The sequence below is a fragment of the Vidua chalybeata genome, chromosome 5 (assembly GCF_026979565.1).
Source record: "Vidua chalybeata isolate OUT-0048 chromosome 5, bVidCha1 merged haplotype, whole genome shotgun sequence".
NCBI lineage: Eukaryota > Metazoa > Chordata > Aves > Passeriformes > Viduidae > Vidua > Vidua chalybeata.
Window position 1 is genome coordinate 71,554,237 of NC_071534.1, and position 26,087 is coordinate 71,580,323.

Here is a 26,087-nt window from a genome sequence, read left to right on the forward strand (position 1 = left end):
GGGCTTGGGACTGGTTTGGGGGGACAGCCGGGGAGGGGAGGATGGGCCTGGAGGTGGAGAGAGGGAGAAACTTCTCCAGGCCAGGCTCCCCCGGCAGAGCCTCAGCTGTGCCGGCGCCGGGAAAAGCCCTCGAGAGGGACGGGAACGGGCTCAGCTGGAGCTGCCACCCCGGAGCCCTGGGGAGGTGCTGGAGGTGCCACCCTGAGCTGCTGCTGCCACCCGCGGCTGTCCCCTCTGCCACCGGCTCGTGTCTCTGAGCCCCCCGTGCCACTCGCCCCGCTGTGCCCTCGGTGCCAGCTGGGATCCCTGGATCCGGGACGTTCCCTCTGCTCCAGAGGGATCCCGAAGGTCCCTTTGGCCCAAACCCTGCCCGGGCTCAGAGCTCTGCGCTGCCTCCCCCCCAAACCACCCGAGGCCACCGTGCCCCGCACGTGGAACCGACCCTCTGTGACATCACCCCGGCCCGGTGGCACCGCGGGCACCGCCAGGGCCGTGGGTGGCACCAGAGGTGACAGCTCTGCCCCGGCTCTGCCACCTGCGCTGGCACCGATGGCTTTGCTGGCGCTGCTCGTCCTGCTGGCCCTGGCCGGGCCCGTCTGGGCCACCTGGGACACCTGCAGGTCGGTGGCCCCGGGGGGCTCGGGGACGCTCGGGGGCTTCCCTGGCACAGCCCGGGCACAGAGGAGCCCCTCGGGGTCCCTGTGCCCGCTGTCCCCGAGCAGGGCAGTGATGGCTCTGTGCTTCCAGAGGCACCTGCGGGCTCCGGCCCTTGGCCTTTGACCACAGCTCGCTGGTTCGGGACTACGACCCCACAGACGGCGACTACGCCTCCTTGGGCTCTTCTGATGTCACCTCCCTGGTCATGGACGGCCCCGGCGTCCCCTCAGGGACCTGGCCCGGCATCGTCAGCGTCCAGGCCACCCTGGAGAACGGCACGTGGCACATGTGCTCGGGGGCACTCATCCACCCCCAGTGGGTGCTCACGGTGGCCCAGTGCTTCACCAGGGCCGGGTAAGGGGGAGCAGGGACAGGGGTGTACCCCCAAAAGGGACAGGGGTGTACCCCCAAAAGGGACAGGGATGTCCCCACAGCAGGGCCAGGGTTGTCCCCACAGCACAGGGAGGTGCCCTGAGCAGGAAGGGCGTTGTGCTGCCGCAGCCCCCTGCTCTGTCCCATCAGTTCTTCCTCCCTCTCCTGCTCCCCAGGGACACCTCCAGCTGGGAGGTGCTGATCGGGGCCACGGATCTGAGCCAGCCGGGCCCCGAGGCCGAGCAGCGCCACATCGAGAGGGTCGTGATGCACCAGGACTACGACGCCGACTCGGAGAGCAACAACATCGCGCTGCTGGAGCTGGACCAGCCCGTGGAGTGCAGCGACTACATCCAGCTGGGCTGCGTGCCCGACAGCTCCCTGGCCGTGCCCGAGCTGAAGACCTGCTACATGGCGGGCTGGAGAGCCACCCCGGACAGCGGTCAGTGCCCGCCCGGGGCCGGGGACGAGATGGGGACAACAGCGACGTGGCTGGGCTGGCCCAGGGCAGAGGCCAAAGCTGCAGGAGCCGGGCCCTCGGTGCCCAGAGCTCTGGGCAGGGACATGGCGGGACAGGGTCGGGGGCTCTGCCCTGCGAGGTGCCGGGTGCTCAGCGCCCTCTGTGCCCGCAGCCCCCGGCCCGCGCCTGGTGCTGCAGGAGGCCAAGGTGCGGCTCATCGACGTCCAGCTGTGCAACAGCAGCCGCTGGTACGGGGGGGCCGTGCACCCCCAGGACCTGTGCGCGGGGTACCCGCGGGGCGGCATCGACACCTGCCAGGTGGGGCTGGGCCGGGGCTGGGCACAGCGACCCTGAGCCCCAAAATGGCCCCGTGGGACCCCCAGAGCCAGCACAGGGACCCTGAGCCCCAACACGGCCCCGTGGGACCCCCAGAGCCAGCAAAGGGACCCTGAGCCAGCCACGGCCCCGTGGGACCCCCAGAGCCAGCAAAGGGACCCTGAGCCAGCCACGGCCCCGTGGGACCCCCAGAGCCAGCACAGGGACCCTGAGCCCCAACACGGCCCCGTGGGACCCCCAGAGCCAGCACAGGGACCCTGAGCCCCAAAATGGCCCCGTGGGACCCCCAGAGCCTGCACAGGGACCCTGATCCAGCCACGGCCCCGTGGGACCCCCAGAGCCAGCACAGGGACCCTGAGCCCCAAAATGGCCCCGTGGGACCCCCAGAGCCAGCACAGGGACCCTGAGCCAGCCACGGCCCCGTGGGACCCCCAGAGCCAGCACAGGGACCCTGAGCCCCAAAATGGCCCCGTGGGACCCCCAGAGCCAGCACAGGGACCCTGAGCCCCAACACGGCCCCGTGGGACCCCCAGAGCCAGAACAGGGACCCTGAGCCCAGAATGGCCCCGTGGGACCCCCAGAGCCAGCACAGGGACCCTGAGCCCCAAAATGGCCCCGTGGGACCCCCAGAGCCAGCACAGGGACCCTGAGCCCCAAAATGGCCCCGTGGGACCCCCAGAGCCAGCACAGGGACCCTGAGCCCCAAAATGGCCCCGTGGGACCCCCAGAGCCAGCACAGGGACCCTGAGCCCAGCATGGCCCTCCCTGTCCTTTATCCCTACTTTATTCCCTTTCCCACCCATGGATCCCCGTCCCGTGTCCCAGGGCTGCCACTCCCCATCCGTGGGTCCCTGTCCCCATGTCCCCGTGTCCCCAAATCCCATCCCGCGTCCCCATAACCCCGAGGTGTGGCTGCGACCCTGGCGCCGCCCCTGACCCCTCTCTCCTGGCGCAGGGGGACAGCGGGGGTCCCCTGGTCTGCAAGGACAACGCCGGTGACTACTTCTGGCTGGTGGGACTGGCCAGCTGGGGCAAGGGCTGCGCCGGTGACAAGCGGCCCGGGGTGTTCACCTCCACCCAGCACTTCCACACCTGGATCCAGGTGCAGCTGGGATTGGTCCCGCCGCAAACGGAGGCTCCACCGCCCGAGCCGGAGCCACCCGCCCCCACCACTGAGGAAGAGCCGCCAGAACTGGAACCCGAAGCAGAACTGGAACCAGAGCCTGAAGCAGAACCGGAGTCAGAACCCGAACCGGTACCAATACCGGTACCGATACCAGAACCGGAACCCATACCAGAACCAGAAGAAGAGGAGGAAGAAGAAGAACCAGAACCAGAGAAGTTTATAACAATTTCCTTCCCAAAAGCCATCCTGCTGAGGCTCTTCACGAATCTGCAGGAGTTCCTGGAGTTCCTGCGGGACAAACTGGATTGAGCAGGAGGGGGAGCAGATCCAGGGCTGTGCCCAAGCCACCCCTGGTGCCCGGGTCTGCCCTGTCCTGCTCATTATCCCCCTTCCGCCCACCCTGGAGATGAACTTCAGTTTGTTCTTGAAATAGAGTTGTTCCCAATTACCCTCATTTTCAGTCTGCTGGGCACAACGAGGACGGGACAATCCGGGGGAAAAAAGGGTGGGGTTGGCTCCTGGTTTGGGGGGGGGATGAGGGGAGGATGAGCCTGGGTGTAACTGAGGGCTCTCCAGCACCTCCGGCACCTTCTGAGGAACTCCTGGGGTCAGAACTCCCACGCTGAGGGGTCATCCCTGCTCGTGGGCCACCAGGAACTCAGGGCTCCAGCAGAACAACCTTCAGGGATTCCAGAAATACCCGATAACTCACGGGGTTCCATCAGCCCACCGTGGAACTCCTCGCCCCGGGGGAGGTTCTGGACATTCCTGCCAGGACTTCAGGGGATGTCATCTCAAGGTTTGGGGATTTGGGACACAAACACCACCAGTGGACGCCTGGAGGAGGAGCAGACCAGCAGGGCCACTTCAACAGCGCTGCCACCACTGCTGGTCCTGACTGTGCCACCCATGGGCTGTCAGCTGCACTCTGACTTTGTGGTTTTGAGACAATTTTTTCTGTACTCCGTGCATTTATTGGACCCTCCCCTTCAAATTTCAACTCTGACTTCCAAACCCCCTGCACGGTGCGTGGGGTTCTGCGGGGGGGGGAATTCCTCCTGAGGGTTTCGCTCCGAACCAGCACAGCCTGGAGGTGGAGAGAGGGAGAAACTTCTCCAGGCCAGGCTCCCCCGGCAGAGCCTCAGCTGTGCCGGCGCCGGGAAAAGCCCTCGAGAGGGACGGGAACGGGCTCAGCTGGAGCTGCCACCCCGGAGCCCTGGGGAGGTGCTGGAGGTGCCACCCTGAGCTGCTGCTGCCACCCGCGGCTGTCCCCTCTGCCACCAGCTCGTGTCTCTGAGCCCCCCGGGCCACTCGCCCCGCTGTGCCCTCGGTGCCAGCTGGGATCCCTGGATCCGGGACGTTCCCTCTGCTCCAGAGGGATCCCGAAGGTCCCTTTGGCCCAAACCCTGCCCGGGCTCAGAGCTCTGCGCTGCCTCCCCCCCAAACCACCCGAGGCCACCGTGCCCCGCACGTGGAACCGACCCTCTGTGACATCACCCCGGCCCGGTGGCACCGCGGGCACCGCCAGGGCCGTGGGTGGCACCAGAGGTGACAGCTCTGCCCCGGCTCTGCCACCTGCGCTGGCACCGATGGCTTTGCTGGCGCTGCTCGTCCTGCTGGCCCTGGCCGGGCCCGTCTGGGCCTCCTGGGACACCTGCAGGTCGGTGGCCCCGGGGGGCTCGGGGACGCTCGGGGGCTTCCCTGGCACAGCCCGGGCACAGAGGAGCCCCTCGGGGTCCCTGTCCCCGCTGTCCCCGAGCAGGGCAGTGATGGCTCTGTGCTTCCAGAGGCACCTGCGGGCTCTGGCCCATGGTTTTGAACGAGAGCTCCGCCATTCCCGAGTTCGGATCCTCGCATTCTGCCAAGGGCACAACCCTCGATGTCAACCCGGGGGCCTGGCCCGGCATCGCCAGCATCCAGGTCACCCTGGAGAACGGCACGTGGCACATGTGCTCGGGGGCACTCGTCAGCCACCGCTGGGTCCTCACAGCCGCCAGCTGCTTCATCGCGGCCGGGTAAGGGGGAGCAGGGACAGGGGTGTCCCCTCAGCAGGGTCAGGGTGTCCCCACAGCAGGGACAGCGGTGTCCCCTCAGCAGGGTCAGGGTGTCCCCACAGCAGGGACAGCGGTGTCCCCACAAGAGGATCAGGGTGGGCAGGGACATTTCCACAGCAGGGTCAGGGTGTCCCCACAGCAGGGTCAGGGTGTCCCCATGCAGGGTTAGGGTGTCCCCACAGGAGGATCACGGTGGTCAGGGACATCCCCACAGCAGGGTCAGGGTGTCCCCACAGCAGGGTCAGGGTGTCCCCATGCAGGGTTAGGGTGTCCCCACAGGAGGATCAGGGTGGTCAGGGACATCCCCACAGCAGGGTCAGGGTGTCCCCACAGCAGGGTCTGAGGTATCCCCACAGCAAGGACAGAGATGTCCTCACAGCAAGGACAGAGATGTCCCCAGAGCAGGGTTACAGTTGTCCCCACAGCAGGGACAGAAATGCCCCCTCAGCAGAGGCAGGGATGTTCTCTCAGGAGGATCAGGGATGTTCCCACAGCAGGGATCCCCCAGGGATGTTCCCCAGCAGGGTCAGGGTCAAGGTCAGGGTGTCCCCACAAGAGGATCAGGGTGGTCAGGGACATCTCCACAGCAGGGTCAGGGTGTCCCCACAGCAGGGTCTGGGGTATCCCCACAGCAAGGACAGAGATGTCCCCACAGCAGGGTTACAGGTGTCCCCACAGCAGGGACAGGGATGTCCCCACAGCACCGAAGTCCCCTTGGCAGGGTCAGGGAGGTCCCCCATCATGGTCAGGGATGTTCCCTCGGCAATGCCAGGGATGTCCCCAGAGCAGGGCCAGGTGCCAGGCCTGCCACCACCACGTGCTGCCCCATTGCTGTCCCTGCTCCCTGCTGCGGCAAGCAGAGGCCCGGGAGCTGCAGGGCCGTGCCAGCCCTGTCACTGCTCCCTGCCACTCTCCACGGCCTCCAGGGATGTCCTCAAGTGGAAGGTGGTGGTCGGGGCCACGGATCTGGCCCAGCCGGGCCCCCAGGCCGAGGCGTTCCAGATCAAGCAGCTCCTGAAGCACCAGGACTACGACCCCGCCACGGCCAGGAACAACATCGCGCTGCTGGAGCTGGACCAGCCCGTGGAGTGCAGCGACTACATCCAGCTGGGCTGCGTGCCCGACAGCTCCCTGGCCGTGCCCGAGCTGAAGACCTGCTACATGGCGGGCTGGAGAGCCACCCCGGACAGCGGTCAGTGCCCGCCCGGGGCCGGGGACGAGATGGGGACAACAGCGACGTGGCTGGGCTGGCCCGGGGCAGCGGCCAAGGCTGCAGGAGCCGGGCCCTCGGTGCCCAGAGCTCTGGGCAGGGACACGGCGGGACAGGGGCACAGCCCGGGCCAGGGGCTCTGCCCTGGGAGGTGCCGGGTGCTCAGCGCCCTCTGTGCCCGCAGCCCCCGGCCCGCGCCTGGTGCTGCAGGAGGCCAAGGTGCGGCTCATCGACGTCCAGCTGTGCAACAGCAGCCGCTGGTACGGGGGGGCCGTGCACCCCCAGGACCTGTGCGCGGGGTACCCGCGGGGCGGCATCGACACCTGCCAGGTGGGGCTGGGCCGGGGCTGGGCACAGCGACCCTGAGCCCCAAAATGGCCCCGTGGGACCCCCAGAGCCAGCACAGGGACCCTGAGCCCCAACACGGCCCCGTGGGACCCCCAGAGCCAGCACAGAGACCCTGAGCCCCAAAATGGCCCCGTGGGACCCCCAGAGCCAGCACAGGGACCCTGAGCCCCAAATTGGCCCCGTGGGACCCCCAGAGCCAGCACAGGGACCCTGAGCCCCATCCCTGCCCTGGCACCGTCCCCCGCCCCCCCAGCCCCGTGTCCCCAGCACTGAGGGGTGTCCCTTTCCCCATCCCCGTGTCCCTGCCCAGCGTCCCCTCGTCCCCAAGGCTGGCCCCGTGCCCACAGAGCCCACCCAGCGCTCCCGGCAGCCCCAGGTGTGGCTGTCCCGGCCCTGCCCTTCCCTGCCCGGCCCTGCTGCCCACCCTGAGCCGGTGCCATCCTGCTCCCAGTGAGGTCTGGAGGCTCCAGCAGAGCTGGGAATGTGGGTCGGGCAGGGGCTGGGAGAGAGCATCCAACCCTGGCGCCGCCCCTGACCCCTCTCTCCTGGCGCAGGGGGACATCGGGGGTCCCCTGGTCTGCAAGGACAACGCCGGTGACTACTTCTGGCTGGTGGGACTGGCCAGCTGGGGCAAGGGCTGCGCCAGGGCCAGGAGGCCTGGCATCTTCACCTCCACCCAGCACTTCTACTCCTGGATCCGTGCCCACGCCGGCCCCGGCCCGACAGGGCCACCACCAGCACCAAAGGCCACCCTGAACTCGCCGGAGCCACCAGAACCGGAGCCACCAGAACCGGAGGCAGAACCAGAGAGCAGCCAGCCGGTCACGGACATTTCCTTCCCAAAGGAGACCCTGACAGGATTCCTCAGGAGGCTGCAGGAGGTGTTGGAGCTCCTGAAGGACAGGACAGGGTGAGCAGGAGGGGCAGCGGATCCCGTTCTGGCTGCAGAGGATCTCCAGCAGCCCCTGGCTGGGGCCGTGGCTTTGGCCCAGGTCATTCCCGGTGCCCAGGGCTGCTGTGCCCTGCCCCTGCTCCCGCCCTGAGCCCACCTCACGGATGCTCAGCTCGATTTAATCCTTGCATTAAAGTTGTGTTGCCCGTGGCGGGGGTCTAGGGGTGGAATTCTCCAGTTTAGGGATCCTAAAACCAAACCCACGCTCCTGCTCCTTCCACAAAAGGCAAAGATCAGGGGTTAGAAACAATTTACTGCACACAGCCACGAGATTAGGAATCAGACAATTATTTGCAGCAATGCTAATTAGAAAAGGTGTAAGACAAAGCAGTGATTTACATGGAAACCCTCTGAGAACACCCCACCGTGTTTTATCCCGGAAATAATGCCCTTGTCCATGGACGTGAGAGGGGGGCACAGTGCCAGTGTCGTTGCCCTGGGGTCCTGGACATGCCCCACTCCCAGCTGCTGCAAAAAAATGATCCCCGTGGCCAAAATCACACACCCCTTATCCACATTTTTGCTCTCCTGGGGACAACAAGGCTGGCACAATCTGGGGGAGAAGGGCGGGCTTGGGACTGGTTTGGGGGGACAGCCGGGGAGGGGAGGATGGGCCGGGAGGTGGAGAGAGGGAGAAACTTCTCCAGGCCAGGCTCCCCCGGCAGAGCCTCAGCTGTGCCGGCGCCGGGAAAAGCCCTCGAGAGGGACGGGAACGGGCTCAGCTGGAGCTGCCACCCCGGAGCCCTGGGGAGGTGCTGGAGGTGCCACCCTGAGCTGCTGCTGCCACCCGCGGCTGTCCCCTCTGCCACCAGCTCGTGTCTCTGAGCCCCCCGTGCCACTCGCCCCGCTGTGCCCTCGGTGCCAGCTGGGATCCCTGGATCCGGGACGTTCCCTCTGCTCCAGAGGGATCCCAGGAGCTGTCCTGGCTCTGGGGGAGGTGCTGGAGCGTGGTGATCCTCCTGGAATGGGTCAGGGATCCTGGAATGGGTCAGGGATCCTGGAACTGTCAGGATCCTGGAATGGTTCAGGATCCTGGAACAGGTCAGGGATCCTGGAATGGGTCATGGATCCTGGAATGGTTCAGGGATCCTGGAATGGTTCAGGATCCTGGAACAGGTCAGGGATCCTGGAATGGGTCAGGGATCCTGGAACTGTCAGGGATCCTGGAACGCATGAGGGATCCTGGAACGGGTCAGGGATCCTGGAATGGTTCAGGATCCTGGAACGGGTCAGGGATCCTGGAATGGTTCAGAATCCTGGAACGGGTCAGGGATCCTGGAATGGGTCAGAGATCCTGGAAGGGGTCAGGAACCTGGAACAGGTCAGGAATCCTGGCATGGTTCAGGATCCTGGAATGGGTCAGGGATCCTGGAACAGGTCAGGGATCCTGGAATGGATCAGAGATCCTGGAATGGGTCAGAGATCCTGGAACTGGTCAGGGATCCTGGAATGGGTCAGGGATCCTGGAACTGCCAGGATCCTGGAATGGGTCAGGATCCTGGAACACATCAGGGATCCTGGAACAGGTCAGGGATCCTGGAACTGTCAGGATCCTGGAATGCATCAGGGATCCTGGAACAGGTCAGGGATCCTGGAACGGGTCAGAATCCTGCCCAAGGCTTCCCCTGGAACGTCCCACACGGATCATGGAGCATCGCTTTTTTGGGGTCTCCCTGCTCCTCTTCCACCGCAGCTCCCCGTGAATCCCAGGGGTCCCCGAGCCGTGGGGCAGCCCCGAGGCTGAGCCGGGTCAATTTGGGACGGGGCCGGGCGCCTTTGGGGCGTCACTGCGGGGAGCAGCGGCAGCAGGACGGTTTGGGGCTGCAGTTGGGGGCGCAGCAGGGCTGCAGCGCGGGGTCCTGGCCCTTCCCGATCTGGCTCTCCCCGAACTGCAGGCGCTGCTCCAGCAGCACCTTCTGCAGGGTGATGTCCTTGAGCGCCTGCAGCACCTCGGGGCCCGGCCGGCCCTGCAGCAGGTCGTAGTTCTCCGCGGGGTCCGCCTCCAGGTCGAAGAGCAGCGGGGGCAGGTGCGGGGTCAGCGGGGTCAGCCCGTGGCACGCCTGGTCCGGGGTGGTGTCGCTGTGGAAGGAACCTGAGCCACGCCGGCAGGCTGAGCTCGCACCCTTCTCCCGGAGCTCCGCGCGGCCGGGGCCCTTCCCCAAAACCCCCCGTTAAAAAATCCCCCCCCCCCCAAAAAACCCCCCCCCCCCAAAGGCAAGCGCTGACCTTGGGTGAAGTAGTGCGCCTTGTACTTGCCCAGGCGGACGGCGAAGGGGCCGTGCAGGGGGTCGGGGGCCGGCGGGAAGAAGAACACGGCGCGGCGGGGGCTCTGCGGACAGCGGGGTCAGCGCCGCCGGCAGCCCCGGCAGCCCCGGCAGCCCCGGCAGCTCCGGTAGCCCCGGCAGTGCTGGCAGCTCCGGCAGCTCCGGCAGCCCCGGCAGCTCCGGCAGCTCCGGTAGCCCCGGCAGCTCCGGTAGCCCCGGCAGTGCTGGCAGCTCCGGCAGCTCCGGCAGTGCTGGTAGCCCCGGCAGTGCTGGCAGCCCCGGCAGCCCCGGTAGCCCCGGCAGCTCCGGTAGCCCCGGCAGTGCTGGCAGCCCCGGTAGCCCCGGTAGCCCCAGCAGTGCTGGCAGCTCCGGTAGCCCCGGTAGCTTCGGTAGCTCCGGTAGCCCCGGCAGCCCCAGCAGTGCTGGCGGCCCCGGTAGCCCCGGTAGCCCCGGCAGTGCTGGCAGCTCCGGCAGCCCCGGTAGTGCTGGCAGCTCCGGTAGCTCCGGCAGCTCCGGTAGCCCCAGCAGCCCCGGTAGCCCCGGCAGTGCTGGCAGCTCCGGTAGCCCCGGTAGCCCCAGCAGTGCTGGCAGCCCCGGTAGCCCCAGCAGTGCTGGCAGCTCCGGTAGCCCCGGTAGCCCCAGCAGTGCTGGCAGCTCCGGTAGCCCCGGTAGCCCCGGCAGTGCTGGCAGCTCCGGTAGCCCCGGCAGTGCTGGCAGCCCCGGTAGCCCCGGTAGCCCCGGCAGTGCTGGCAGCTCCGGTAGCCCCGGCAGCTCCGGTAGCCCCGGTAGCCCCAGCAGTGCTGGTAGCCCCGGTAGCCCCGGCAGTGCTGGCAGCTCCGGCAGCCCTGGTAGCCCCGGCAGTGCTGGCAGCTCCGGTAGCCCCGGTAGCCCCAGCAGTGCTGGCAGCCCCGGTAGCCCCGGCAGTGCTGGCAGCTCCGGTAGCCCCGGTAGCCCCAGCAGTGCTGGTAGCCCCGGTAGCCCCAGCAGTGCTGGCAGCCCCGGTAGCCCCGGCAGTGCTGGCAGCCCCGGCAGCCCCGGTAGCCCCGGCAGCTCCGGTAGCCCCGGCTGGACCCGGCCACAGCCCCGACACCGCGGCCGGGACCGGGCTGGCAGCGGGCACGGAGCCCGGGCACGGCTGGAGGAGCTGCCAGCCCCGGGTGCGCCCCGTCCCGGCTGCTGCTGCTCCTCCAGGTTATGTTATATCGTGATATATCGCATCGTATGGTATCGTATGATGTGATATATATAGTATAATATAATATAATATAATATAATATAATATAATATAATATGATATGATATGATATAATATAATATAATATACAATATGGTATGATATATAATATTATATAATATGGTACAATATGGTATAATATGGTATAATATGGTATAATATAATATTATATAATATAATACGATATAATATGATATAGTATGATATGAGATGATAAAATACGATATTATTATATTATATTATATTATATTATATTATATTATATTATATTATATTATATTATTTTTAATTGATTTTAAATATACTACTAAAAATCAGCTTTTCTGCACGGAAAAATCGGAGGTTAATTATTATTATTATTATTATTATTTAAAATTTTATTAATTATTTTTTAAAATATTATTCTATATTCTATATTCTATATTCTATAATATTATATCTTAATTAAATATTTTTATTTATTATTAATTATTAATTAATTTTAATTATTTAAAATTATTATTATTATTATTATTATTATCATTACTAGTATTACTATTATTATTACTATTATTTAGCTATTATAATTACTCACAATTTAAATACATTTAAATTTCTCCCGCTAGCTGTAGCTGAGCAGCCAAGCGGCCGCCTTTGTGCACTGCACAGGACTCACCTTGGCCTGGCCCAGGAGCAGCGGGCTCAGGTCGAAGCCGTCCAGGGCCACCTGGGGCAGGGCAGCGCCGGCCAGCGCGGCCAGCGTGGGCAGGATGTCCAGCGTGCTGGCCAGCTCGTGGGTCACCCCTGCCGCGGGGACAGCGTCACCCTGCTGGCCCGCCTTTGGCACGGGTCTGGCACGGGTTTGTCACGGGTTTGGCCTGGGTTTGGCCTGGGTTTGGCCCTGGGTCTGGCCCGGGTTTGTCCCAGATTTGTTCCGGGTTTGTCCCAGGTTTGGCCCTGGGTTTGGCCCTGGGTTTGGCCCTGGGTCTGGCCCGGGTTTGGCCTGGGTTTGGCCCTGGGTCGGGCCCGGGTTTATCCTGGATTTGGCCCAGGTTTGTCCCGGGTTTGTCCCAAGTTTTTCCCTGGTCTGTCCTGGGTTTGTGCCTGGTTTATCCTGGATTTGGCCCAGGTTTGTCCCGGGTTTGTCCCAGGTTTGTCCCCAGTTTGTTCTGGGTCTGGCCCAGGTTTATCCTGGATTTGGCCCAGGTTTGTCCCGGGTTTTTCCCAGGTTTGTCCCCAGTTTATCCTGGATTTAGCCCAGGTTTGTCCCCAGTTTGTCCTGGGTCTGGCCCAGGTTTATCCTGGATTTGGCCCAGGTTTGTCCCATGTTTTTCCTGGGTCTGTCCTGGGTTTGTCCCCAGTTTATCCCCAGTTTATCCTGGATTTGGCCCAGGTTTATCCTGTTTTTTTCCCAGGTTTGTCCCTAGTTTATCCTGGGTTTGGCCCAGGTTTATCCTGTTTTTTCCCAGGTTTATTCCCAGTTTGTCCCCAGTTTATCCTGGGTTTAGCCCAGATTTGTCCCGGGTTTGTCCCCAGTTTGTTCCGGGTCTGGCCCAGGTTTATCCTGGATTTGGCCCAGGTTTGTCCCATGTTTTTCCTGGGTCTGTCCTGGGTTTGTCCCCAGTTTGTCCCCAGTTTATCCTGGATTTGGCCCAGGTTTATCCTGTTTTTTCCCAGGTTTATTCCCAGTTTGTCCCCAGTTTATCCTGGGTTTGGCCCAGGTTTGTCCCCAGTTTATCCCCAGTTTATCCTGGGTTTGTCCCGGGTTTATCCCAGATTTGTGCCCTGTTTGTCCCGGGTCCGTCCCGGCTCTGTCCCGGCGCAGCGCGGCTCACCTGGCGCGATCCTGCCGGGCCAGTATGCCAGGGCGGGCTCCCTCATGCCCCCCTCGTAGGTCGTGCCCTTGCCACACCTGAGGTGGCCGGCGCTGCCCCCGCGGGCCATGCGCAGGGTGGAGGGGCTGGGGACAAGGACACGCCGTCACCGCGCGCCAGGGCCGGCTGGGGGTGCCACCATGGCGACCCAGACCTCCGGGGACATTTGGGGGTGTCACAGACCTGACCCAGACCTCCGGGGACATTTGGGGGTGTCACTTTGGTGACACAACCCCTGGGTGACATTCGGGCGTGTCACATGCCTGGCACAACCCCAGGGGGACATTTGGGGGTGGCACCATGGTGACCCAGACCTCCGGGGACATTTGGGGGGTGTCACACTCCCCACCCAGCCCCAGGGTGACATTTGGGGGTGTCACATGCCTGGCACAAACATTAGATGACATCTGGGGGTGTCATACACCCGACCCAACCCGTGGAGGACATTTGGGGTGTCACATTGGTGACCCAGACCTCCGGGGACATTTGGGGTGTCACCCTGGTGACCCAAACCTCCGGGGACATTTGGGGGTGTCACCATGGTGACCCAGACCTCCAGGGACATTTGGGGGTGTCACATTGGTGACCCAGACCTCCGGGGACATTTGGGGTGTCACAGACCTGACCCAAACCTCCGGGGACATTTGGGGTGTCACACACCTGACCCAACCCCAGGGTGACATTTGGGGGTGGCACCATGGTGACCCAGACCTCCGGGGACATTTGGGGGTGTCACATTGGTGACCCAGACCTCCGGGGACATTTGGGGTGTCACAGACCTGACCCAAACCTCCGGGGACATTTGGGGGTGTCACCATGGCGACCCAGACCTCCGGGGACATTTGGGGGTGTCACATTGGTGACCCAGACCTCCGGGGACATTTGGGGTGCCACCATGGCGACCCAGACCTCCGGGGACATTTGGGGTGTCACCCTGGTGACCCAGACCTCCGGGGACATTTGGGGGTGTCACAGACCGGACCCAAACCTCCGGGGACATTTGGGGGTGTCACATTGGTGACCCAAACCTCCGGGGACATTTGGGGGTGTCACAGACCTGACCCAAACCTCCGGGGACATTTGGGGGTGCCACCATGGCGACCCAGACCTCCGGGGACATTTGGGGGTGTCACAGACCTGACCCAGACCTCCGGGGACATTTGGGGGTGTCACCCTGGTGACCCAGACCTCCGGGGACATTTGGGGGTGTCACACACCTGACCCGAACCTCCGGGGACATTTGGGGTGTCACACACCTGACCCAACCCCAGGGTGACATTTGGGGGTGGCACCATGGTGACCCAGACCTCCGGGGACATTTGGGGGTGTCACATTGGTGACCCAGACCTCCGGGGACATTTGGGGGTGTCACATTGGTGACCCAGACCTCCGGGGACATTTGGGGTGTCACCCTGGTGACCCAGACCTCCGGGGACATTTGGGGGTGTCACACACCTGACCCAAACCTCCAGGGTGACATTTGAGGGTGTCACACACCCGACCCAACCCCAGGGTGACATTTGGGGGGTGTCACACACCTGACCCAACCCCTGGGTGACATTTAGGGTGTGTCACACACCCGACCCAACCCCTGGGTGACATTTAGGGTGTGTCACACACCCGACCCAACCCCTGGGTGACATTTAGGGTGTGTCACACACCCGACCCAACCCCTGGGTGACATTTAGGGTGTGTCACACACCCGACCCAACCCCTGGGTGACATTTAGGGTGTGTCACACACCCGACCCAACCCCAGGGTGACATTTAGGGTGTGTCACACACCCGACCCAACCCCAGGGTGACATTTAGGGTGTGTCACACACCCGACCCAACCCCTGTGCCGTTTGTGCCCCACAACACCGAGCTCACACCCCGTGTCCCCTCCAGAGCAGCAGCGGGGGTGACACCGGGCGGTGCCACACGGGTGCCCCTCACCCGTTGTCAGAGGTGACGAAGACCAGCGTGGAGTTCTCCAGGCCGTTGTCCTGCAGGGCCTGCAGCAGCTGTCCCACCGCGCCGTCGAACTCGGCCAGCGCGTCCCCGAAGGGCCCCCGGCGCGTCGCGCCCGCGAACTCCCGGCTGGCAAACTGCGGGTAGTGCGTGTGCTGCCAAAGGGACACCCGGGTCAGCCAGCCCCGCGGGGACGGCCAGCAGCCCGGGAGGTGACAAAAGCCACCGGCCGAGAGGAGGTTTTGTCCCCGAGTCTCAGCGGTGGCGCAGCGGGGAGGTTTTCCCCGGGGATGGCGCAGGGAAGAGGGGGAAGGTCCAGGGAGCAGCAGCTTGAAGGCACCGTCCCAACAGGATTGGGAGTAGCAAGCCCAGGTCATCCAGGAGCAGATTTTGGGGTGGCAGGAGGGGAGATGCTTCCCTGTTCTCCCCATGGGACTTGGGCTCCCTCCCTTTTCCCGCTCCCCTTTTCCCTCCCCTTCCCTTTGCCCTTCCCCTTTCCCTTTCCTTTCCCTTCTCCCTGTTCCCTTCCCCCCCTTCCCCTTCCCTTTTCATTTTCCATTTTCTTTTCCCCTTTCCCTGCCCTTCTTTTTTCCCTTCCCCTTCTCCCTTTTCCCATTCTCCCTCCCCTTTTCCCTTCCCTTTCCCCTTCCCCTTCCCTTTTCCTTTCCCTTTTCCCTCCCCTTCCCTTCCCTTTTCCCCTTCCTCCTTCCCCTTCCCTTTTCCCTTCCATTTTCCCTTTTCCCTCCCATTTCCATTTTCCCTTTTCCCTTCCATTTTCCCTTTTCCCTTCCAATTTTCCCTTTTCCCTTCCCTTTCCTTTTCCCTTCCCTTTCCCTTCCCTTTCCCCTTTCCTTTTCCCTTCCCTTTTCCCTTTCCCCTTTCCCCTTCCCATTTCCCTTTTCCCTTTTTTCCCCTTCCCCTTTCCCTCTCCCTTTCCCCTTTCCCCTTTCCCCTTCCCCTTTCCCTCTCCCTTTCCCCTTTCCCCTTTCCCCTTTCCCCTTCCCCTCTCCCTTTCCCCTTTCCCTCTCCCTTTTCCCTTTCCCCTTCCCCTTTCCCTCTCCCTTTTCCCTTTCCCCTTCCCTTTTCCCTTCCCATTTCCCTTTTCCCTTCCCCTTTCCCATTTCCCTTTCCCTTTCCCCTTCCCCTTTCCCTCTCCCTTTTCCCTTTCCCCTTCCCCTCTCCCTTTCCCCTTTCCCTCTCCCTTTTCCCTTTTCCCTTCCCCTTTCCCTCTCCCTTTTCCCTTTCCCCTTCCCTTTTCCCTTCCCATTTCCCATTTCCCCCTTCCCCTTTCCCATTTCCCATTCCCCTTTCCCATTTCCCCTGTCCCTCTCCCCGCCGCTCCGCACGTGTGACGCGTAGTAGAGCAGGAAGGGCCGGCGCAGGCGGGCGCAGCGGGCGATGAAGTCGCGGCAGAAGCGGCCGTAGAGCGGCGCCAGCCCGGGCAGGGACAGGGGCTGCTGCACGATGCCTTGGCCGCGCAGCAGCGGCACGGCCACCGCGCCCTGCTCGCACGTCCCGAAGCACTTGGTGTCCGGCGGGAAGCACGTCAGGTTCTGGCACGGGCCCTGCGGGACGCGGCGCTGAGGGCGCGCCCCGCCGGGGGCCGCTCAGCGCGGGGGGGGCGGCTTCAGTGGAGGGCGATGGGGAGCGCGGCGGGCTGAGCGCTTGTGCGCTTACTTTGGAAAGCGAGCCAAATGGTTCAGGTGTTGTTAGGTTAAAATTATGGTGATATATTGTTGATATAATAGATATAATATAGATATTACATTATAGAAGGTATAAGTTCTAATATGCATTTTATATATAAAATAGATTATATATAGATTATATATAATATAGATTATATATAATAAATACAATATAATATAATATAATATAATATAATATAATATAATATAATATAATATAATATAATATAATATAATATAATATAATATAATATAATATAATATAATATAATATAATATAATATAATATAACAGTATTATAATTATAAAATATACATTATGTAATATATATAATTATAACATTATTAGTATATTATACAGTATATTATATTATATTATATTATATTATATTATATTATATTATATTATATTAATATACTTTTTTTAAAAAATATTTTGCCTTTTAAATATGTTTTATATTAATATTTAAAATATTAATTTATTTTCATATAATGTCTAATTAATAGTTAATAATATATAATATATATGATAGATGTTATATGTATTATATGTAATGTACAGAATATATAATATATTATAGATATTATATGCATAATATACAATATATTATATATTGTACAATATACAATATATTATATATTATACATTATATATTATATTTTGTATTTTATATGTTATAATAGAATATATTATATAATATTACATATTATATATTATACATTACATAATATATTTTATATTTTATATTTTATATGGTATATGATATATAATATATAATATATAATATATAATATATATCATATGCGCATTTTAATAATATTTATAACATTTCATTTATATATAGTTAATCTCTAACATTATTTATTTATTTAGTTATTTATTTATTTATTTATTTATTTATTTTATTTAAACATTAGGCGTCTCACATCCAATCCAAGTTAAAAATTTCGCAGTGCATCACCGCTGAATACTAAAATCTCTCCGGCCCTGCCCTAGCTCAGCCTTCCGAGGGCGCCGCCGCCCCCCGCAGCCCACGGGGCCGCGCCCCCCGAATCCGCGCTCACCTGGTCGTGGGAGTAGGGCACCCCCAGGAAGTCATCGAAGCCCTGGTGCACGGGCAGGAAGGAGCCGTTGTTGCCGTAGCCCAGGTGCCACTTGCCCACCATGGCCGTGGCGTAGCCCCGAGCCTTGAGCAGCTCGGCCAGCGTGACCTCGGCCAGCGGGAGCCCGCCCCGCGAGCCCGGCTCGAACACGCCCGGGTAGATCCCGGAGCGCACCGGCAGGCGGCCGGTCAGCAGCGCGGCCCTGCGGAGCGGCGACACGGGCACGCTCAGCGGGGCGTGCCGGGCACCGCGGGGACACCGCGGGGACACCGCGGGGACATCCCGGGCACCGCGGGGACAGCACCGCCCGTCCGTCCCGGGACACCGCGGGGACACCGCGGGGACACCGCGGGACACTGTGGGGACATCCCGGGCACCGCGGGGACACCGCGGACACCGCGGGACACTGTGGGGACATCCCGGGCACCGCGGGGACATCCCGGGACACCGCGGGACACTGTGGGGACATCCCGGGCACCGCGGGGACATCCCGGGACACCGCGGGACACTGTGGGGACATCCCGGGCACCGCGGGGACACCGCGGGGACACCGCGGGGACCGCGGAGACATCCCGGACACCGCGGGGACACCGCGGGGACACCGTGGGGACAGCACCGCCCCTTTATCCCGGGACACCGCGGGGCAGCACCACCCCTTTATCCCGGGACACCGCGGGGACAGCACCGCCCCTTTATCCCGGGCACCGCGGGGACACCCCGGACACCGTGGGGACACTGTGGGGACATCCCGGGCACCGCGGGGACAGCACCGCCCCTTTATCCCGGGACACCGCGGGGACATCCCGGGACACCGCCCGTCCGTCCCGGGACACCGCGGGGACACCGCGGGACACTGTGGGGACACCCCGGGGACAGCACCGCCCGTCCGTCCCGGGGCACCGCGGGAATATCCCGGGACACAGCGAGGACATCCCGGGACACCACAGAGGCAGCACCGCCCCTTTATCCCGGGACACCGCGGGGCCATCCCGGACACCGCGGGGACATCCCGAGGCACTGTGGGGACATCCCGGGACACCGCAGGGGCAGCATCGCCCCTTTATCCCGGGACACCGCGGGGACACCGCGGACACCGCGGGGACAGCACCGCCCCTTTATCCCGGGACACCGCGGGGACACCCCGGGACACCGTGGGGACATCTCGGGACACCGCGGGGACAGCACCGCCCGTCTGCCCCGGGACACGGAGGGTTTATCCCTCCGTCTCTCCCGGGCCATGGCGCGGTCATCACTGCCCGTCCTTCCCGGGACACGGTGGGTTCCCTCCATCTATCCCGGGACACCGCAGGTCCATCACTGCCGGTTTATGCCGGGATACGGCGGGTTCATCACCACCCGTCTATCCCGGGACACCGCAGATTCACCCGCTTGTCCCGGGACACGGTGGCTTTATCCCCTTGCCTCTCCCGGGACACGGAGGTTTGTCCCCCCCATCCCTCCCGGGACACGGCGGGTCCATCACCGCCCGTTTATCGCGGGACACCCCAGCTCGGTCCCCGCCCGTTTATCCCGGGACACCTCAGCTCCAACCCCGCCTGTTTATCCCGGGACACCGCGCGTCCAACCCCGCCCGTTTATCCCGGGACAGCTCAGCTCCAACCCCGCCTGTTTATCCCGGGACACCGCGCGTCCAACCCCGCCCGTTTATCCCGGGACACCCCAGCTCCGTCCCCGCCCGTTTATCCCGGGACACCCCAGCTCGGTCCCCGCCCGTTTATCCCGGGACACCGCAGCTCGGTCCCCGCCCGTTCCCGCCGCGGGGGCCGTACCGGGACGGGCTGCAGACGGCGGCGCTGCTGTAGAAGTCGGTGAAGCGCAGCCCGCGGGCCGCCAGCCGGTCCAGGTGCGGCGTGGCGGACGAGGGGTGCCCGTAGCTGCCCAGGTCCCCGAAGCCCAGATCGTCCGCCAGCACCAGCACGAAGTTGGGCCGGGCGGCGGCGGCGGCGGCGGCGGCGGCGCGCACGGGCGGCAGCGGCAGCAGCGGCGGCAGCAGCAGGAGCAGCAGGCAGGGGCGGTGCCGGCCGTGCGGCCCCATGGCGCTGCCCTGGCCGTGTCGCCCCGTGTCCCGGTGCTGTCCCGGTGCTGTCCCGGTGCCGTCCCGGTGCCGTCCCGGGGCGGTGCCGGCAGTGCCCGAGCCGCTCACGTGATGCACATGGCGGCCGCGCGGCCGCGGGGCGTGCCGGGAGTTGTAGTCCCCGAGCGGCCGCGCCAGGCGCGGCATGGGGCAGCTGGGAATGGGGCGCGGCAGGGAGGGACGTGGCAGAGCGCGGGGTGGCCTCGGGGCAGCTCGGGGACATCCCCAGGGAGGAGGCTCCACCCCGCTCAGGGCCGGGCATTACCCGGGGCAGTTCTGCCTCCCGGCATCTGTCCCTGCCCGTTCCTCCGGTGGCACCGCCGGGACCCCCGGGGCAGAGCCCGGGCCCTGCTCCTGCAGCAGAAGCAGTGGGAGGGGTCCCGGCAGCCTCAGAGACACGAGCCGGTGGCAGAGGGGACAGCCGCGGGTGGCAGCAGCAGCTCAGGGTGGCACCTCCAGCACCTCCCCAGGGCTCCGGGGTGGCAGCTCCAGCTGTGCCCGTTCCCGTCCCTCTCGAGGGCTTTTCCCGGCGCCGGCACAGCTGAGGCTCTGCCGGGGGAGCCTGGCCTGGAGAAGTTTCTCCCTCTCTCCACCTCCCGGCCCATCCTCCCCTCCCCGGCTGTCCCCCCAAACCAGTCCCAAGCCCGCCCTTCTCCCCCAGATTGTGCCAGCCTTGTTTTCCCCAGGAGAGCGAACTGGACAAGGCGGCTGGCTGGGAAGTGGAACAACTCTAATTCAAGCACAGGCTGGATTCAGCGCCGGGGCGGGCGCAGGGCTGAGCGTGGGCAGGGCACAGCAGCCCCGGGCACCGGCGCTGGCCTGGCCCCGCAGCCACGGCCCCGGCAAGGAAAGGTGGCCACAACTGGATCAGCTCATCCCGCTGCTCAGGCTTTGTCTCCCTTCAGGAAATGCAGGAGCTCCAGCAGCAGGTTCAGGAATTTCCCCAGGATCTGCTGTTGGAATGAAACCCCCGTGTAATCCTCCGAGTCGTCGGGGTTGGGATTCACCTCACGGCCCGAGTCCGCCTCGGGCTCTTCCTCTGGGCTCGGGAAGGGCTCGGGTGCAGGAGCGTCAGCTTCTGGTGGGAGCAGCCCCAGCTGCACCTGGATCCAGGTGTGGAAGTGCTGGGTGGAGGTGAACACCCCGGGCCGCTTGGCCCCGGCGCAGCCCTTGCCCCAGCTGGCCAGTCCCACCAGCCAGAAGTAGTCACCGGCGTTGTCCTTGCAGACCAGGGGACCCCCGCTGTCCCCCTGCGCCAGGAGAGAGGGGTCAGGGGCGGCGCCAGGCCGGGCCTGGCCCTGCCCATCCCGACCCCTCCAGAGCTCCATTCCTGGGGGCATTCCCATGGCAAGGACCCGCTCCGGGGCTGGGGGCTGCGGGCTGGCACCGGCTCAGGGTGGGCAGCAGGGCCGGGCAGGGAAGGGCAGGGCCGGGACAGCCACACCTGGGGCTGCCGGGAGCGCTGGGTGGGCGCTGAGGGCACGGGGCCAGCCTTGGGGACGAGGGGATGCTGGGCAGGGACACGGGGATGGGGAAAGGGACACCCCTCAGTGCTGGGGACACGGGGCTGGGGGGGCGGGGGACGGTGCCAGGGCAGGGATGGGGCTCAGGGTCCCTGTGCTGGCTCTGGGGGTCCCACGGGGCCAATTTGGGGCTCAGGGTCCCTGTGCTGGCTCTGGGGGTCCCACGGGGCCAATTTGGGGCTCAGGGTCCCTGTGCTGGCTCTGGGGGTCCCACGGGGCCAATTTGGGGCTCAGGGTCCCTGTGCTGGCTCTGGGGGTCCCACGGGGCCATTTTGGGGCTCAGGGTCCCTGTGCTGGCTCTGGGGGTCCCACGGGGCCGTGTTGGGGCTCAGGGTCCCTGTGCTGGCTCTGGGGGTCCCACGGGGCCATTTTGGGGCTCAGGGTCCCTGTGCTGGCTCTGGGGGTCCCACGGGGCCATTTTGGGGCTCAGGGTCGCTGTGCCCAGCCCCGGCCCAGCCCCACCTGGCAGGTGTCGATGCCGCCCCGCGGGTACCCCGCGCACAGGTCCTGGGGGTGCACGGCCCCCCCGTACCAGCGGCTGCTGTTGCACAGCTGGACGTCGATGAGCCGCACCTTGGCCTCCTGCAGCACCAGGCGCGGGCCGGGGGCTGCGGGCACAGAGGGCGCTGAGCACCCGGCACCTCGCAGGGCAGAGCCCCCGACCCTGTCCCGCCATGTCCCTGCCCAGAGCTCTGGGCACCGAGGGCCCGGCTCCTGCAGCTTTGGCCTCTGCCCTGGGCCAGCCCAGCCACGTCGCTGTTGTCCCCATCTCGTCCCCGGCCCCGGGCGGGCACTGACCGCTGTCCGGGGTGGCTCTCCAGCCCGCCATGTAGCAGGTCTTCAGCTCGGGCACGGCCAGGGAGCTGTCGGGCACGCAGCCCAGCTGGATGTAGTCGCTGCACTCCACGGGCTGGTCCAGCTCCAGCAGCGCGATGTTGTTCCTGGCCGTGGCGGGGTCGTAATATTGGTGCACCAGGAGGGTCTGGATGTGGCGCAGCTCGGCCTCGGGGCCCGGCTGGCTCAGATCCGTGGCCCCGATCACCACTTCCCACCTGGAGATGTCCCTGAGGAGCAGGAGATGGGGAGAGGGGTGACAGGGAGCAGAGCCGGGGGCTGCGGCAGCACAACGCCCTTCCTGCTCAGGGCACCTCCCTGTGCTGTGGGGACAACCCTGGCCCTGCTGTGGGGACATCCCTGATCCTCTTGAGGGGGCACCCCTGACCCTTTTGGGGGTACAACCCTGTCTCTGCTGTGGGGACATCCCTGATCCTCCTGAGGGGACACCCCTATCCCTGCTGTGGGGACACCCCTGACCCTGCAGGGGGACACCCCTGACCCTTTAGGGGGGACACCCCTGTCCCTTTTGGGGGGACACCCCTGTTCCTTTTGGGGGGACACCCCTATCCCTGCTGTGGGGACACCCCTGACCCTGCTGAGGGGACACCCCTGTCCCTTTTGGGGGTGCACCCCTGTCCCTGCTCCCCCTTACCCGGCCCTGGTGAAGCACTGGGCCACCGTGAGCACCCACTGGGGGTGGATGAGTGCCCCCGAGCACATGTGCCACGTGCCGTTCTCCAGGGTGGCCTGGACGCTGATGACGCCGGGCCAGGCCCCCGGGTGGACCCCGGCGCCACCCTTGTCCAAGGAGGCGCCATCGGAAGAATCCAAGGGCTCGTAGTCGCTGTCCTGGGAGTATTCGGCAGCCACGGAGCTGTGGTCAAAGGCCATGGGCCGGAGCCCGCAGGTGCCTCTGGAAGCACAGAGCCATCACTGCCCTGCTCGGGGACAGCGGGGACAGGGACCCCGAGGGGCTCCTCTGTGCCCGGGCTGTGCCAGGGAAGCCCCCGAGCGTCCCCGAGCCCCCCGGGGCCACCGACCTGCAGGTGTCCCAGGTGGCCCAGACGGGCCCGGCCAGGGCCAGCAGGACGAGCAGCGCCAGCAAAGCCATCGGTGCCAGCGCAGGTGGCAGAGCCGGGGCAGAGCTGTCACCTCCGGTGCCACCGGGCCGCGGTGATGTCACAGAGCGGTGGAACCTTGGAACGGTTGGGGCGGGGCAGGGACCGCAGCGAGCGCGCGGTGCCACCCGCGCCGCGGGCAGGGCCACCTCCCGCCGTGCCCGGGCCACCCCAGGTGGCCAGCGGCGATTCCGGGGATGGGGCAGCCGCAGCTCCCCTGGAATTGGGGCGTTTCCAGCAGGAGGGATCAGGGAAGAGCGGCCATGGAGGGGCTGTGTCCCTTTTGGGACCGCTCCGGTGTCGCCGCCTCTGCCTGATCCCAGCTCTGATCCCGAAGATTTGTGTCCCCTCAGGGGCAGCTCCATCGTCACCGCCGCTCCCCGATCCCAGCTCCGATCCCAAATCCTTCCCCGCCTCCCGCAGGGGGCCGGGCAGAGCCGGGATCGCTCCCCACGGAAAGCTCCGGGGCTGGGGGCGGTTCTGGGCAGGCTGCGGGTGACAGATGGCTCCGGGATGTCCCCGCGCAGCCGCCGCCACCCCGCAGGCGCCAGCTGGAGCTGTCCCCGGGCGTGTTCCCGACGCCACTTCCCACAGACAGCGTCTGCTCCGCTCCATCTGCGCCTCGGGCGGCGCCAGCGGCACGGGGAGGATGCGGGGACGCTCCGGGAGCGGCAGGAATTGGCCCGGGATCACCGGGGCTTCGGGCTGGAGCTCGCCCGGGCCAATCCCGGGGACAGCTCGGACCCCTGAATCCCGGGATAGCCCCATCCAGATGGGATAACCCCATACAGCAGTTCCCATAAATCCCGGGATAGCCCCATCCAGCTGGGATAACCCCATACAGCTGCTCCCCTGAATCCCGGGATAAGCACATCCAGCTGGGATAACCCCATACAGCAGTTCCCATAAATCCCGGGATAACCCCATCCAGCTGGGATAACCCCATACAGCTGCCCCCTAAATCCCGGGATAACCCCATCCAGCTGGGATAACCCCATACAGCTGCCCCCTAAATCCCGGGATAACCCCATCCAGCTGGGATAACCCCATACAGCTGCCCCCTAAATCCCGGGATAACCCTATCCAGCTGGGATAACCCCATCCAGCTACCCCCTAAATCCCGGGATAACCCAATATAGTTGGGATAACCCCATCCATCTGCACCCCTAAATCCTGGGATAACCCCATACAGCTACACCCATAAATTCCGGTATAACCCCATACAGCTGCCCCCTAAATCCCGGGATAACCCCATCCAACCGCACCCCTAAATCCTGGGATAATCCCATCCAACTGCCCCCCCCTAAATCCCGGGATAGCCCCATCCAGCTGGGATAACCCCATACAGCTGCTCCCCTGAATCCCGGGATAAGCACATCCAGCAGGGATAACCCCATCCAACTACCCCCTAAATCCCGGGATAACCCCATCCAACTACCCCCTAAATCCCGGGATAACCCCATCCAGCTGCCCCCTAAATCCTGGGATAACCCCATCCAGCTGCCCCCTAAATCCCGCACGAGCAGGATTTTGGCTATTCCCAAGGATTTTGAATATCCCACAATTTCTCTGTGTGCCTGTACTGATTTCTTGTGTTGCTGGTGGTGTTTTGGGGTGGATTTTTTTTTTTTTTTTAATTTTGGGGCGGTTTATTTTAACTTCTGCCACCACTGGGCAGCGCTGAGAAGAATTTTCCCCTCTTTTCCCATCCTGCTATCCACGGCTAAAATCCCCCTGAGCCTCCTCTCCCCCGGGGCCGACCATTCCCACCTCCTCCCAGGAGGGATTTTGGCGGATCCTCTCCCGCATTTCCAGGTTTTCCTTGCCCAGGGAAGCCTGGAGCGGGCACGGCATCCCTTGTGCCGGGAGTTTGGTGGCGGCCAGAATTCCCAAATCCCTTTGGGAAGAGCCGCTTTCCATCCCGATAATTCCCGGCGCTGGGAGGTTTTTCCTGCCCGGGTGCGGGGCTTGGAATTCCCTGAACTTCCCGAGGTTCCCGCTCCGGTGCCCGCTCTAGGGGGCAGCAAATCCATGGCTGGGCGCGTTCCTCCTCCCCGTTTTGGGGCAGAATCCCGGGATTTCGGAAATGCCGAACTGGAAGGACATGCGAGGATCAGAATCCAACTCCCGGCCCTGCGCAGACACCCCGAAATCCCGCCTGGAGCTCTGGCAGCCTTGGGAATGTCGCCATTCCCTGGGGAACCCGGGCAGCGCCCCCGGGGGAAAATCCAACCCGGGATCCAGGGGAGCGGCTGGATGGGGTTATCCCGGGATTTTGGGGTGCAGCTGGATAGGGTTATCCTAGATGGATGGGGTTATCCCGGGATTTAGGGGTGCAGATGGATAGGGTTATCCCAGCTGGATGGGGTTATCCCGGGATTTAGAGGGGCAGCTGAATGGGGTTTTCCCGGAATTTAGGGGTGCAGCTGGATAGGGTTATCCCGGGATTTATGGGTGTCGCTGTATGGGGTTATCCCGGGATTTAGCGGTGCAGCTGGATGGGGTTATCCCGGGATTTTGGGGTGCAGCTAGATAGGGTTATCCCAGATGGATGGGGTTATCCCGGGATTTAGGGTGCAGATGGATGGGGTTATCCCAGCTGGATGGGGTTATCCCGGGATTTAGGGGTGCAGCTGGATGGGGTTATCCCGGGATTTAGGGGTGCAGATGGATAGGGTTATCCCGGGATTTAGGGGGGCAGCTAGATTTGTTTATCCCAGGATTTAGGGGTGCAGCTGGATGGGTTTGTCTCAGCTGGATGGGGTTATCCTGGGATTTAGGGGGCAGCTGGATGGGGTTATCCCGGGATTTATGGGAGCAGCTAGATTGGTTTATTCCAGGATTTATGGTTACAGCTGCATGGGGTTATCCTGAGATTTAGGGGTGCAGGTGGATGGGATTATCC

The 26,087-nt window shown here is 63.0% G+C and overlaps 4 protein-coding genes across 6 annotated transcripts; 2 read left to right on the top strand and 2 right to left on the bottom strand.

Moving 5' to 3' along the window:
• The first annotated feature begins 427 nt into the window (after window positions 1–427).
• Window positions 428–3,399, top strand: LOC128787984 (acrosin-like). The gene is made up of 5 exons (XM_053942638.1): window positions 428–620; window positions 748–1,011; window positions 1,206–1,471; window positions 1,662–1,807; window positions 2,781–3,399. The coding sequence occupies exons 1-5, from the start codon at window positions 550–552 to the stop codon at window positions 3,258–3,260; spliced, it is 1,227 nt and encodes a 408-aa protein (XP_053798613.1). The 5' UTR covers window positions 428–549; the 3' UTR covers window positions 3,261–3,399.
• An 836-nt stretch (window positions 3,400–4,235) lies between these two features.
• On the top strand, window positions 4,236–7,666 carry LOC128787981 (acrosin-like). Its single transcript, XM_053942636.1, has 5 exons — window positions 4,236–4,611; window positions 4,739–4,966; window positions 5,932–6,197; window positions 6,400–6,545; window positions 7,118–7,666. Exons 1-5 carry the CDS (start codon window positions 4,541–4,543, stop codon window positions 7,475–7,477), a joined length of 1,071 nt encoding a protein of 356 aa, XP_053798611.1. The 5' UTR covers window positions 4,236–4,540; the 3' UTR covers window positions 7,478–7,666.
• An 82-nt stretch (window positions 7,667–7,748) lies between these two features.
• On the bottom strand, window positions 7,749–19,729 carry ARSA (arylsulfatase A). Of its 3 annotated transcripts, none has more exons than XR_008430921.1 (9): window positions 19,400–19,729; window positions 17,571–17,811; window positions 16,165–16,383; window positions 14,804–14,973; window positions 12,828–12,952; window positions 11,669–11,796; window positions 9,742–9,844; window positions 8,630–9,607; window positions 7,749–8,518 (listed from the first exon to the last, which is right to left on the bottom strand). XR_008430921.1 is itself a non-coding variant. In XM_053942633.1 (8 exons), exons 1-8 carry the CDS (start codon window positions 19,663–19,665, stop codon window positions 9,300–9,302), a joined length of 1,560 nt encoding a protein of 519 aa, XP_053798608.1. In that variant the 5' UTR covers window positions 19,666–19,729; the 3' UTR covers window positions 7,749–9,299. The 3 variants fall into 3 exon arrangements, 1 of the variants encoding a protein (XP_053798608.1); XR_008430920.1 differs by having other exon boundaries at window positions 8,555–9,607; XM_053942633.1 differs by having other exon boundaries at window positions 7,749–9,607.
• A 688-nt stretch (window positions 19,730–20,417) lies between these two features.
• On the bottom strand, window positions 20,418–23,282 carry LOC128788097 (acrosin-like). The gene is made up of 5 exons (XM_053942881.1): window positions 23,105–23,282; window positions 22,717–22,977; window positions 22,026–22,291; window positions 21,690–21,835; window positions 20,418–20,954 (listed from the first exon to the last, which is right to left on the bottom strand). Exons 1-5 carry the CDS (start codon window positions 23,173–23,175, stop codon window positions 20,589–20,591), a joined length of 1,110 nt encoding a protein of 369 aa, XP_053798856.1. The 5' UTR covers window positions 23,176–23,282; the 3' UTR covers window positions 20,418–20,588.
• Window positions 23,283–26,087: the final 2,805 nt, after the last annotated feature.